General features: G+C 42.0%; 1 protein-coding gene across 7 annotated transcripts in view; it reads right to left on the bottom strand.

The window, feature by feature from the left end:
• The window catches only part of LOC105276776 (ammonium transporter Rh type B), a 352,615-nt gene that overhangs the window by 42,124 nt on the left and 295,355 nt on the right, over nt 1–15,136 (bottom strand). For all 7 annotated transcript variants that reach the window (XM_026970179.1, XM_026970180.1, XM_026970178.1 and 4 more), the window contains one exon: nt 5,088–5,231. In XM_026970179.1, coding sequence (XP_026825980.1) covers nt 5,088–5,231 — 144 coding nt within the window. The remainder of the gene's footprint in view (nt 1–5,087; nt 5,232–15,136) is intronic.

Genomic DNA, 15,136 nt, shown 5'->3' with positions numbered 1-15,136 from the left:
GATTCTCCGGGCTGCCACATTCGCTGTTCGAACTCTTTTCTCAACGTAAGTTTGCTTGGGCGATGATCAAACATTCGTCCCATTTCCTCCAAGAGATTGTTGCACTTAGCACAATATGTTCTGGTTTTGAATGGAACCAGTTTAACGCCTTTTCTTTTAATCTGGAATTAATCAGCACCCTTGTAGCGTTGCCATCAAGATGATACGTATCGCGCAGCAATTCGACTTGCTGCTTTCACCGTCGGAACTCGCTTCCCGAGCCATCGAATTCGCACAGCAGGTCCTTGAATCCCTTCGTGCTGCTGATCCCGCCGTCACTCATGGTAGGCTCCTCGCACTGGACGTCGGTGTATGGGCCCTCAGCTCAGTTTCACGACGCATCAGTTCGAGCTCGCGCCGCAACAGGTCCCTTTCTCGTCGAACAAGATCAAGCTCGCGGTTTATTGCGTCTTGACCGCTTGTTGGCGTATCCTGCAGTGGTTGCAGAGCTGCGGCACTGTCCTCGACTTCATTCGGGCTTTCGACCATGCTACTCTGACGCATTCAGTCCACACATCAGGAGAGTACTCTTCCAACCTCTGTATCAAGTCGGCTTTGTTACCTGTCACCGAGAGGTTTCTTGCTCGCAGGAATTCTTTCAATTGCACGATGCTATAGTCCGTAGGATTCATCACGGGTCGTTATCGGTACACGTAACTACTCGTTAGACTTTCTAACACTCACGACGCGACAAGTCGGCACACAGCGCGTTACTTCCACTCGCACACAGCGAAATAGTCGATCGTGATGATGGCTACGCGTAATAATACTTCCGAACCGCGTGTAACTCACGAATCCTTCGAACCGTTCTGTCCGAATCGTACTGCTCGAATCGTACTACTCGAATCCCACTTCTGAAGATTGTGGTGAAAATCGTCTCTTTATTACGACGTGTTCGCTACAAGGTCTGTATCAGGACTAACTAACTTTTGTCAGCCTCGCTCTTATATATTAAGCAGATCAATCGGCCTCGCCGACCTGTTGTTTTTCGCGTGCGGCTCGCGGTGCGCTTTGATACGGATCTAAGGCGAGCCGCGAGCTTGATAGACACCGTTAAAGCGTCGCGGAAAAGACGCGGATCAAAATCAAAGGAATTGTTATCTCAATCCCTACACACAAATATTCAATAAGCTGCTGCTTATTATGTGTAAGATTTAAAATTCATGAAGCTTCATCGTTTACTTTCTAACACATCGCAACTAGCAACATAGCCGAACGAAAGTCAACTGAAAGGAGAAGACTTCTGAGAAGGATTTGTTATGATGTACTTATACCTCGGACACCTCGGACGAATGACATAGAAGGCGGTGTGGGATGGTATCGGCATCGTTTTCAGCCCGCTTTGCGGGAGGGCGGGGTGCAGGGGTTTCGTCCCCCCCCCCGTCGGAGCCAATGTAACGAATTTCACACAGATTTTAATCACTTGGTACACGGTACGGATCCCGGCGGGGGGAGGCTTTGCCCCTCTCCCCCCGCCCTCCCGCAAAGCGGGCTGAAAACCGAGCGTATGTGTCCGGGGCTCCAGTTTCGGAAAATATAACCCAACCCAAACCTATTTCTGATTTAAAGCTAAAATTCCATCAAATATACTCTTTTGTAAACATATAATCGTAAAATTATGCTCTATTCATTAAACTTTTTTGTTAATAACTTTTTAACAAACAATGGGCGACGGCTAAACTCTTCTGCAGATTACTCGGAAGGATAATCTGTATAATATATATTAAGATCAAGTTCTCACTTCGCGTAGATAGCTGAAAATTCGTGCAAAATCATTAAACTTCTTTTGTTAATAACTTTTTAATAAATATCGAGCGACGGCTAAAATCTTTTAAAGGTTACTCAGGAGAATAATCTTGACAATATATATCCAAGTCAAGATCATCGGGGCAGCCTCCGTTATTGTCAATATTTACCAAAAATATAATAGATGTAATAAATAGAATAAATATAATAGATTTTTTGGTTTGCATAAATACTCATTTTTATAATTGGCGCAATTTGTTGATATCATTATAGTTTTATAGAGGTCATCTTTGAACGCGTTCTTCGGGCTCGTATGCTTGGCGCTTTTTTGTACCTTTTTTTAAAAAGGTAATTTTGTTGTGATACCCCTTTCCGCGGGGTTGTTTGTCTAAAACGGCGGCTCGAGCGGCCGCACATCAGCGCCGATCTAGCGGTGCGGAGCGGTACGGAAACGGTATCGGCGCGGTGTTGACGCCCGAGCGGTAACATCCTGCGGGAACCGGTTCGCTACCAGTTTGGTTTTATGCTTATTTGGGGGCGCAAACGCCTTACGCCCTCGTCCCGATGTTAGCGGACGGAAGCCGACCGATGGTCGTCGGCAAGGCAATTACTTTTTCGTGTCGGGTGGTCGGACTCGCGGAACGATCGCCCTAAAAAGGACGTATCGTTACAATCCTTCCATTAATCCATCCATCTATTCGTACCATCCGTATCCATCCATCTATTCAACCAGTCTATTCATCCATCAATCTATCCATCATCCATCCATCTATTCATCATTTATCCATCTATCCATCCATTAATCTATCCATCTCTCCATCATCCATCATCTATTCAACCATTCATCTATTCATCCATCAATCTATCCATCATCTGGATTAAGGAAGAACGTGTTGCTCCCCTGATACTCCTAAAAGAACATCGGGCAAAACCAGTCAGGACCCTAGATGTCGCATACGATATCTTGTGCTATACTTTGCTATATCATAGGATATAGCATATGGATATCGTATGCGACTCTAGGGTCCTCGTTTCAAGAGAGGGGGAGTGCAAGTGTTTGTATTTAATTATAGTGTTATAAAATGAATATATAATCATAAAAACCTTTAACCATTCTTTACCAGTTTTAATAAGGCCAACGTTAGCTGCATTTATGATTTTTGCGAAGTCTTCTAATAACTCTTTCTAAAATTATAAAATTATACATATAAAACAATTGTATATTTTTCTTAAAATTTACATTCAATACGTATACAAACAATACCATTTCTTTTCGACTTTCACCTTTCCTACGTAATCTTCCTCTGGCTACTTTCGGATGCAATTGCATCCATTGAAGCATTATTTCTTTTTGTTTCAGTGTTGTATTCATTTTAAATTATTATAATCGAGTAAGATTAATAAATATAATATTATAATCGGTTAACATACTGTTAATAAATGTTATAATCGAAACAAATGCATTATATGACAACCATAAATTACTTTTTAAAAGAGAAACCGCCTTACCGCTTTACTTACACATATTAATGAAACTAATGGCGAATTTGATTGGATGCACTAGTGCGTACTAGTGCGCACTGAGTGCACCCCCTTTCGGTATTTAGTGTTCAGTTGGCTTGCCCTCCACCGGTTCAGAATCATGTTAGGTCAGTGCAAGTGATTGCCCCTAGGTCAGTGAAAATGTTTTGAGTGAAATCGCACTAAAAACTACGCACTCCGAGCACGTGCACCTTGTAATAAAAAGTTACTAGCCACTGGAACGGAGTGAGTGCACATCAACCGAATTCGTCATAAGTTAAAAGTACTAGATATTTCCTATATATAAATGCGAAATACGCATGCATATTTTCATATTTTAGTCAAGACGCTTGATGGTTAAAACATGAAAGATAGCGCATGCTCATTCCGTACTTAAAACAGTGTGGTTAACATTTTATTTAGTGAATTTTGTCTTGTATGGTTACATACTAGTTTAATATTGAATTAACACAGAAGCATTTTTATTCGTGAAATATAAAAATAAAAAGTGATAACAAAATATTATACATTATAAACGCAAATGTGCACTAAATAAACCAAACTTATTATAATTATCATAAATATTGCAAACAATTGTACTTTTCACGATTTCACCATAGGGGAAAAAATTACAGAATCAATAAGTAACATCAAATTCACGTGAAAAGATACATGATCGACCTCCAGAACCCGGAAATACAACGGCAAATTAAGAGTCCTCAACCTGGTCCAAACAGTTTAGCAAAATTACCACAAGTTGTACGACCACTGCCAAAGGCTCCACGACGTAAGAAAATGAGAGTTGATAAGAGGAAATGCAAATCCGCAATATTAACGGATACGCCTGAAAAGAATTATATTGAACAAAAGAAAAAAGAACAAGAAGAAAAGAAAAGTAAAGTCAAAAGAGCAGTTTTATCTGATAAAGGAAGAAAGAAAAGACGAAAGAAGACATCTGTTTATGAAAAAGACAAAGAGAATGACGAAGACTTTTGCCTTATTTGCTTATTGCCATATTCAGCAAGCAAACCCAGAGAAGTTTGGGTTCAATGCTAAACCTGTAAGCCGTGGGCTCATGAGAAATGTACTCCTGGGTTACCAACTTATATTTGTCCTAACTGTGTTGAAAGTGATTCTGATTAAGACTGTTTTTATCGATGATTCTCAGTAGTTGAAAGGAAGTTGATCATAACATTGTTTTGTTGAAAAGAATTATTATTATTGTTTCAGAGAAATATAGATTATTTTTATAGTTTAAATTTCAAGTTGCTCGTAAAAGTTTAGTTTAAATTAAACTTGTCAATTGTTTGAAAATACATTTCACAATATTAAACAATAAATAAAGATGTCATTTTTCTAATTATAACGGATTTTTACTTTTATAAATCAGTTACGTCTCTATGTGACAATTAGCCCTAAGCTTTGTGACAACCATCCCAGATGCAGGGTAAGATGTCACAAAAATCTTTTTGTGGATTATATTAATTATCTTCTAACCCACTATTATTATTGACGTGATTTTTTTTATTTAGCATACCAGATATATATCCTATGAAACTAGGTATAATTGATTAGTTTCCTTTGTGTAAATCACATATAACAGGTCAAAAAAAAAAAATGTGACAACCATACGCGATCTCCCTATAAGACTTTTTAGTACAACTTAACGAAATCTACCTGCAGGAAGCGATTGGACAACTCACGCGAGACATCCTGTATACATATAAGAGTTATTTATAAAGAGAATTGGATGATTAACTAGTAAGAAGAGAATTACGTACTTCATATAAAGAATAATCATAAGAGGTTTCTGTAGCCAAAATTGCCATAAGTGCACCGAAAAGAGCAGCCAGCACGCCCGGCATTCCATGTAAATTATGGACTCCGCAAGTATCATGGATCCGAAGTCGCTTTTGTATGATTGGCTGTAAAAAGATATTAAATGTTAATATACAAACAAGAAAAGTAGAATATACAGAATATCTATGCCGTAACTAGTAGTACAATCAGAAGAAGGTGAAATATATGGGGAAGACCGGGGCGAAGTCGTCATTGTTTTTTCAGTGCCGAGTTTTAACAACAAAATAAATAATTTCGTGAAATGTGGTGTACTATTGTAAAAAGTATACTCTTGGCTACAAAATTTATATGGGCATTTTTGGTTTACATCGCTTTCTTCAACCGGAATAGAGTAAAAACGCCAAAGATGCAAAAATTGAAATGTCAAAATTGCTGGGACGGAGTCGTCACTTCATTCTCGGACTAGATTTTAAATGAAAAAACACAATTCTGACCATGAAGAATGATAGGATACATTTTATTAATTACTTTTAATAGAAAAATTTAAACATTTAATCATCGGAGTTCGATCACTGCTGCTTCCTTGATTTCGATTTTCGTCCACTGCTCGTCGAAGGCTGCGGTTCTACCGATGAGAGTTCACCGATGAGACATGGAAGAAGTCGTGGGATCGAATTCATTTCCGTGCATGCCGCGGCATGCGTTTCTAGCGTATCGTATAATTTCAGCTATGTTTCTTATCTCGTTTTTTCGCCTTGGTGACGACTTCGCCCCGGACACAGATTTCAAGTTTGGTTGCTCATGAAATATTAGAAATCAACGAAAATGAAAAAAACTTCACTTGATTCGTGCTCAACACACATACTATTTAGAATCACTTTACCACTTTTGAGAGAAAATAATATTTAACCTTATTAATCCTATGGCTCTTATAATAAAATTAATGGTAAAAGTTTACCTTTACACACCACCCTCCAAATGATTTCCGGTTGACCTTGAATCGTAATAGTATCAACTAAAAAATAGTACCTAACTTAAACTAACCTAACCTAACCTAACCTAACCTAACCTAACCAGGTTAGGTTAGGTTAGGTTGTATGTGCGTTGTGCAGACCATAGACATATAAGATAGACTCAGCATGCCATACATTTCCTTATGGTAAGAGGTAGGTTTGGCAGAACGGAGAAAGAAGCAAAACATCGATGAATCTCTATCTTTTTTTAATGCTGCGCGCACATTAGTAATGGCCGGTAACTAACATAAGATATTTCAATAGTTACCAAATAACCTAAAAGATTGAATATTTTTATTTTGTACTATATTTAAAAAATGAAGTGCTGCAGTGCATGTGGTTATTGGAAGGACGGTAATGAGAAAGAAAATATCTTTTCATCTGTAAGTAAACCATTTTGTGCTATCTTTCTTATACTTTATAATATGTACTTAAAATATTTCATTAATATAAAATATTTCTGTATATACATAAACTATAAAAATATATATTATTGATAAAAAATAATTATGCTATTTATGTAATTATAGGTTTCCAAAAAAAGAAAATATACGAATAGAATAGATTAAGGCAATGGGCATAGAAAATTTTGTCCCTACTAACACTAGTGTTTTATACAGCCAACAATTTTTAAACGATTGTTTTTATTATCCTGTTAGCGGGATGAAACAACAAATATATTTGAAACCAGGATCTATACCAACTATATTTGGTGCACGTTTCTCTAGATATGAATGTATTGTATTAGTGATTATTATATCAGTAATATATTATTGCACTCGCCACTCCAGCCCGCTCTTGCCATACTCTCTCATGCATTTACTCATGCTCATGCCCCACGATTCGTGGAGAAATAAGGAAAACCTCACTTCCGACATAAGTAGGGAAGGATGGCGCTCGTCGCCGGCTCTTTCCAAGACACTCAGTTTAGATGTTCTAGAGAATTTGATCTCTTCACTCTTCCCTGAGGGAAAGGAACATGACCCGGCTGCCCTGTGGAGGGATTGGAACGTATTTAGGGAGGCGAACGCCGTCTCCGTACAGAAGGTTTGTAGAGCTTGCGTTAACAAGAAAAGGGGTAGCTCTGCGCCTGGCCCTGACGGGCTTCCACTATCAGTTTGGATAAAAGCACCTAGTACATTTATTGAGGTGCTGGCTAAAGTTTTTACTGCATGTCTGCGGGATGGTAGCTTCCCTGTTCCGTGTAAGCTGGCCAGACTAGTTCTGTTGCCAAAGAGTGAAGTGATTCCGGGAAACGCAGTAAAGGCACGCCCTATTTGTTTGATAAATGACATAGGGAAATTCTTTGAGAGAATTCTAGTCACCTGTATGAAGGATTTCATGAAGGACAATCCCCGGGCTGGACTGTCAAAGGCTCAATATGGCTTCCGTGAAGGTCTTTTCACCCTGGATGCTCTAGATGCAGCGGTATCGTTCATTAAACGAACTACATCAAAGGGGGGTTTTGTAATGGGGGTTGGTTTAGACATTCAGAATGCCTTTAATTCACTGCCGTGGGAATCTATTAGATGGGCATTAGAAAGGAAAGGATTCCCTGATTATATCCGTCGAATTATAGACAGTTATTTACACCAACGGTTTTTTGAATTTGTGGGATGTGATGGGCGCATCCGGCATAGAAAAATGGAAAAGGGGGTCCCACAGGTTTCTGTGCTGGGCCCTCTACTATGGAATATTGCATTCGATTTTGTGATTGAGATGAGGGCTAAGCCCGGGTGTATTATATTATACTACGCGGATGATATTTTCGTACTGGCGGCGGCTAAAACTATAGACGAAGTCCTGATCCGAATGAATGCGCAATTAGTCGTAATTTTGAGGCGCCTAGATGCACTCGGGCTTAGTCTGACCGTGGATAAGACGGAGGCTGCTCTTTTCAGGGGTCGAGCTCGCCCTGATTTTAATCAAGTGTTACGCATTAGACATCAATGCTTTAGGATGCAACCGGCAGTTAGGTACTTGGGTGTCTGGCTGGATTCTCATTTAAACTTTGAGGAACATTTTCGCCGTGTAGGGGCCAAGGCGACCGGGGTATCTCGGGCATTATGCCGTTTAATGCCTAATCTTCGGGGTCCTAACGAGAGTAAGCGCAGATTATATGCGAACGTAGTAACAGCGGTGATTTTGTACGGGGCTCCTATCTGGAGCCCTGCTCTGGATGCCTCGGCCAAGTCGGGGAGGTTACTGCGGGGCCTCCAGCGAGATATTTGCATCAGGGTGTGCTCTGCTTATAGAACGGCTTCTTTCACAGTCGTGACTTTGCTAGCTCGTTCCCCTCCGTGGGCACTAGTAGCCGCGGAGAGAAGAAGAGTTTTCTTAAGAGTAAGGGACATGAGACTCGGTGGCAATGCCACATTGGAGGATATTGATAACATACGAATGGAGGAGGGAGTGGAGACCCGTCGGCAATGGGAGACATGGTTAGGAGGAGATGGAATTGCGGGTGAGCGCACTCGGCTAGCTATACTACCATGTATGAATGACTGGATGATGAGAAACTGGGGATCTCTACATTTCCATATAACGCAAATTATTACTGGACATGGTTGCTTTGGGACATATTTAGCCAGAATTGGGAAAGTCCCGAATGCGAGATGCTTTCATTGCCCGGCGGTCTCCGATTCATCGGAGCACACCCTGATGGAGTGGACCGCTTGGATTGCGGAGAGGAATGTGCTGAAGGGAGTGCTTGGCCGCCCACTCTCGCTGACTGCTGTCCTGGAAGGGGCGGTAAGCCGGCGGGAGGTGTGGTCAGCACTCTCAACATTTTGTAGTGCCGTGATGCGTGCGAAGGAAGAGGCAGAACGTTACGGCAGGCTCCGAATCCACCGAGAAGGAATGGCGACCCAGGATAGCCCTATTGGCCCTTGGGTCTTGTGTTAGTGGATATATTTGTATATATTTATTTATTTAAATGATTTTATTGAGTTTTAAAGGATTTTAATAATGACTGATTCCTATTGATCTGTAGATTTTACTTCTTGATGCGCGGCTTGCCGCTTTCGGTCCATGTCGTTGAGTGTGGGTGTGGGCGTGTGTATGGCGTGTGGGTGTGTGTGTGTGTGCGGCCGGGGCTGATGGGGACTCGCATAATATATAAGGGATTTGGGGACACATTCCCTAGACGCGGCTGGTTGGTCCGCCGGGTCGTTTACCTATGGCAATGTCCCGGCGGACTGGCCCAGTGCTAGAGGATGTACATCCGGAGGGGTTTTTTAGTAGGTATGCCCAGTGGACCAGCACGAGTCCTGGGTGAGTCCCACACTCCCCGTGTCGGTCGGCGGTTTGCCGTTGAGCGACCGGGGATGCGTAATAGCATTTTTTTCTCCTCACGTCCAAAAAAAAGTAGGGAAGGATAGCAGATTCTAACTCAGGGATCTGAGGGGGGACTGAGTCAGGGGGAAGGGGGGATCGCGGACTATTCGCGAGAGGGGGTTTCGCGGACCTACCCGCGGGAGGGGGGACCGTGACATGTTTGCTGACCTAACCCACGGAGGGGGAAGGGGGGAGCCACGTGCGCGATGTAATAGAAACCCCCGTTGTACACAACATGTGTCGGGGTGGCGTGATGGAATGTGCATGATAGCATTCGTTACTAAGGAACCAATATCCAGCATCTCGGCACTTCCGCTGATCTGGGCCCGCGAGCGCCGTTCGGCTGCTATGAAATCGGATGAGTGGATGTTAAAGCACATCGCGTCCACGTGCGTGATGTAACCAATGCACCCTTCGATGACACGTTTCGCGGTGGAGGGGGTGAAACAAAATGCATATATAAAGTGAAGAGCGAATGTTAAAAACATTAGTTGTTCAGTGTACTAAGCACGATTAGATCTGAAGAGAAGAAGCTGGAAGGAACAATGTGACAAGAGATACATGGAGCAGAAGCGCGATACAGCAGCGTGGAAGCGAAGCTAGTAGTATATTTAGCAATTGATATATTAAGCATGGTGTGTGATACATGCATGGATTTCTAATAGTTCTACATTATTTCTCCGCAGTGCTAATTCCACAGCGGGCGTCACTTCCGAAGCGCGTGATACTGCAGCATCGCAACCACAACGCCGACGACGATGCGTTCGTATCCTAGGAAGAAGATACGCGTTGACAACGACGGAACACAAGTATTTGAAAGTTGGCATAAACGTGAGACATGGTCCGAGTTACATGGAGATTGCTGTGGGAGACAAACGAGGGAATGAATTGATCCTTGGAATGGAAACCTGGAAAGGCCTCATGGAACATCAACATTTAATCCAGGAGTATTTTTCCAAAACTGATAAACGACTCGTAGATCCCATATATATCGGGCCGTTAACTGTAGACTTTATTAAGTATAACAATACGAAGTGTGTTTGGTTCGAAGTAACAGACGTGCGATCAATAATGATGGAAGCTACACTAACAACTATGTTTTATCTCGATAAATGTATCGATTACATGTACAATTGGTTAGTAAGCTGCATCGACCATATAGATTACAAGTACGAACAGTTCTGTAAGATCGCATGTAGCATTGATAATCCTAACGACATAACCGTTGCCATACAAAACAGCGAATACTTCGATGACAAGGAACTTATCGATTGTGAGTTATTGGCATTAGCGTTCTGAAAAAAGAACATTATTGTGTAATGTAAAACATAATATTGTGGAATAAAGTATGGAATAAAATAATATTTACTCCTAATCGTTGTAGTGCACTCCCAGTTTATTCGCATAGGTTAGATAAGTATCATAGAAGGTATCAAATGGCGTGAGCACGTTCCGTGTAGCCTCACGAAACATTGCATCATGACATTGAGACACGTGCAACTAAGTTGCACATCTTGGGTAGCCTCACAAGATATTTTAGATGAGGTAATGCAATTCTTCAACACGTTTGCGTTAGAGTGAGATAAAGATATAGGGTGGTAGATCATATAATTAGGAAACGATATGCAACGCATAGCAGTATACGTATCAGGAGTTCTGGATGATACATCGGTCACGAAAGTCGAAAATGGAGACACTCACTCAAATAGAACAGGCCATTGTGGCACAATCATCGCGTGTGTCAACTTTGGGTGAATATTTCGCATGGACGCAACAGTGCGATGACTTCATCGAGAAATTGGAAGAACGCAGTCGCGCCAAACAGCCGCGACTCTCTATCGGATACAAACAGTCCTTAGTAGCTCGAATCGCGCGGCTCGAGGGACTGAAGAAGCGATTAAAAAGACGCTTTATCCATATTGGTGGCGAGTATGCAGGGTGGAATAACAGTGTTGAAGGACTCTCGTGGCGAGTGATAGAGACCGCGTTTGAAAGCCGCATTTTAGCCGGTGCTGTGATAAATTACGGCTATATCGAACCGCGGCGATTCTTGGAAGACGCTAGCATCATAGTGCTCGATCATGTGCAAACATTAATGAATGAACATGAAAGTGTGAAAGTGAATACCATGTTCAATGGCAAGTTTGTGGCGGGTGAAAAGATCGCCAATAAGAGTATCAATACGCGAAACCGAGCACTCTTTCGTACGTCCAATCTGAAAGAGTGGTTCGCTCAATATATTATCGAGCCCACCTTGGCGTCTCTCGAAGAGTTCCAGGAGCGCGACAGTGGATGGGCGTTGTCGCGTATACTGGACCTGACGGTTAATATCAACAAGTATAACCCTATGCACGCAGGATGTCATGCCAAAGTACCGAGAGAGATTATGTTGAAGAGAGCAGTAATAAACATACAGAGTAACGTGGTCTTGCGTGGTCGGTGATCGCTGCTCTCTATCCGGCTGAAAGCAACGCGGAAAGGACAAACGGATATCCCGATTATAAGTCAATATTAAGACTTGATGGCATTGAATTTCCTATGTCGTTGAAGCAAATAAACAAATTTGAGCTTCTGAACAATATATCGATAAATGTATATACCCCACTGGAGAAGGACGAGGAAAAACTGACAGTCGTACCGATACGGCTCACCGATCAGAAGATGGATACGTATGTCAATCTGTTGTACATGCAGGATCCGCTGGACAACGTGGGGCATTTTGCGTACATAAAAAACTTATCCCGGCTGGTGAGCGCCCAACTGAGCAGCAACAAACGAAAAAAATACATTTGCGATCGGTAAGTACAATATATTATAATGAATACACTCTCTGGGCCAGATTAAAGTAATTAACAGATCCTTACATTCATGCAGGTGCCTGCACTACTTCTCCTCCAACAAGAGATTGGAGGCCCACTCTGTCGATTGCACAAAACTAAACGATTGTGCCATCGTTTTACCGAACGAGGACGACAAGTGGCTGCGTTTCGACAACCACGGCAGGAAGGAGCGGATGCCGTTCGTCGTATACGCCGACTTGGAATGTGCATTGGAGAAGAGAGTAACGGAAAAATCCGGCACATACCCATATCACCATCACAAGGCATATAGTGCTGTGTACTATGTGCGGTGTTCATACGACAACTCATTATCCACGTATCAATATCGTCGCGGCACCGACTGCATTTCGTGGTTTGTCGAAGAACTGAAAGTTCTAGCGTTTCGCGTAAAAGAAATTCTAACCGCTAATGTGCCCAAGGAAAATCTAACGAGAGACCAGGAAGTAGCATATCTGCGAAAAGCCATTCGCGCAAGACGAGACGCGAGTACGCGATCATTGCCATCTGACCGGCCGGTACAGAGGTCCTGCGCATTCAAATTGTAATCTAAATTATAAAGATTCCTACACTATTCCGATAGTATTTCACAATTTATCCGGCTACGATTAACAGTTTATAATCAAAGAATTGGCTAATAATTTCAAGGGCACAATTGATCTACTACTGATTACAAAAGAAAAGTACATTTCGTTTACCAAAAATGTTAACGAGGCAGATGTAACATTTCGGAACCATGTGAAATTGCGCTTTATTGATTCGTTACGATTTTTAAGTAGTAGTCTGGATAAATTGGCATCGTTTCTCAGCAAAGATAAACTCACAATATTACGATCAGAATTCTCTAATTTATCAATCAAGAATTTCGACCTAATGACACGAAAAGGCATCTTCCCGTACGAGTATGTGGATTGCGTCGAAAAGTTGCAAGATACCCGCTTATCACCGCGAGAATCATTCTACAGTTTCTTAACGGGTGACATGATATTCGAGAGCGATTACGCGCACGCCGAGAACATCTGGCAGTGGTTCGCCATTCAAACGTTAGGCGAATACAGCGACCTGTATTTGAAAACTGACGTGTTATTATTGGTCGACATTTTTGAAAATTTTCGCGACAGTTGTATCACGAGTTATGGTCTCGATGCGGCATATTACTATACGCTACTGAGTTTCACGTGGGAATTCGATGCTCAAGCATACGTCTATAAATTTCGAACTGCTCATCGATATCGATATGGTTATGTTCATAGAACGCGGCATACGCGGCGGCCTAAGTCAGTGTTCAAACAGGTACGCGCGTGCCAACAATAACTACATGGAGTCGTACTACGATCCATCGAAACCATCGTCGTACCTGATATACTTTGACGTTAATAATTTATACGGTTGGACAATGTGTCAACCTCTGCCCTGTGCAAATTTTCAATGGGTCGACAACGTCTCGGACTTCGACGTGAGTGCTATCACTCCAGATTCGTCTACCGGTTACATTCTCGAGGTCGATCTCGAATATCCACAGCATCTGCACGATGCACACACTGACCTACCATTCTGTCCGACGCGCGATAAGCCGCCGGGCAAGCGGCAGGACAAGTTGCTCGCAACGTTATATGATAAGAAACGTTACGTTATACAATACTGCAACCTGCAGCAGTGTATGCGTCATGGTCTGCGGATAACAAAAATTCATCGCGTATTACAATTCGCGCAATCCGCATGGCTTCGTAAGTACATTGAACTCAATACACAATTTCGAATGCGCGCGACCAACGATTTCGAAAAAAATTTGTACAAATTGATGAATAACGCGGTATTTGGAAAAACTATGGAAAATGTACGCAATCATATGGATGTTAAACTTTTAACGCAGTGGAACGGAAGGTACGGTGCGGAGGCACTGATCGCTAAACCAAATTTCCATAATCGAAGCGTCTTTTCGGAAAATCTGGTCGCCATTGAAATGCGCAAACTCGCGGTGAAATTCACCAAACCAATCTACGTGGGTATGTGTATACTCGACATATCCAAGATTTAGGATTTCGAGAGAAGGATGTTTTTTACGATTTTCTTGTTAGATATCAGGGTGTGTTTTCTGATAAGATTATTGCAGATAATTGTGACGTCGTTCATCATGACATACAGCTAACTGATCCACGTCCTATTAAGCAAGCTCCTCGACGGATTCCCTTACATTTACGAGGAGAAGTGAACAACATTATTGAGGAAATGAGGGCGCAAGGGGTAATAGAGGAGTCGAATAGCCCCTGGACTTCCCCGGTTGTATTAATAAAAAAGACGGCACTATACGATTTTGCATGGACTTTCGGAAATTGAATACTGTCACTAAGAAGGATTCGTACCCCTTGCCGAGGATCGACGATATATTGGATCAGTTAGCGGGTAATGCTTGGTTTACCACTTTAGACCTGAAAAGTGGCTATTGGCAGGTAAGAATGTCTTCTAATGATAGGGAAAAAACGGCTTTTTCAATTGGTAGTGGGTTGTGGCAGTTTACGGTGATGCCTTTCGGGTTGTGTAACGCCCCGACGACTTTTGAGAGATTAATGGAAAGAGTATTAAAGGGATTAATTTCCGAGATTTGTCCGTTTATCTTGACGATGTAATTGTTTATGGAAAAGGTTTTAAAGAAATGATTTCAAGTTTAGAAAAGGTTCTTCAGAGATTTAGGGACGCTAATTTAAAGATCAACCCTAAGAAGTGCGTATTCCTCAAAAGGGAAGTGAAATATCTTGGACATGTTGTATCAGCTGAGGACGTTACCACAGACCCAGGGAAGATCTCTGGGATTGTCGATTGACCTCTTCCTAAAACAAGGAAGCA

Source organism: Ooceraea biroi, chromosome 6 (assembly GCF_003672135.1).
Source record: "Ooceraea biroi isolate clonal line C1 chromosome 6, Obir_v5.4, whole genome shotgun sequence".
Lineage (NCBI taxonomy): Eukaryota > Metazoa > Arthropoda > Insecta > Hymenoptera > Formicidae > Ooceraea > Ooceraea biroi.
Note: the sequence above shows the minus strand (reverse complement) of the source record. Positions and strands in the feature narration are given on the sequence as shown.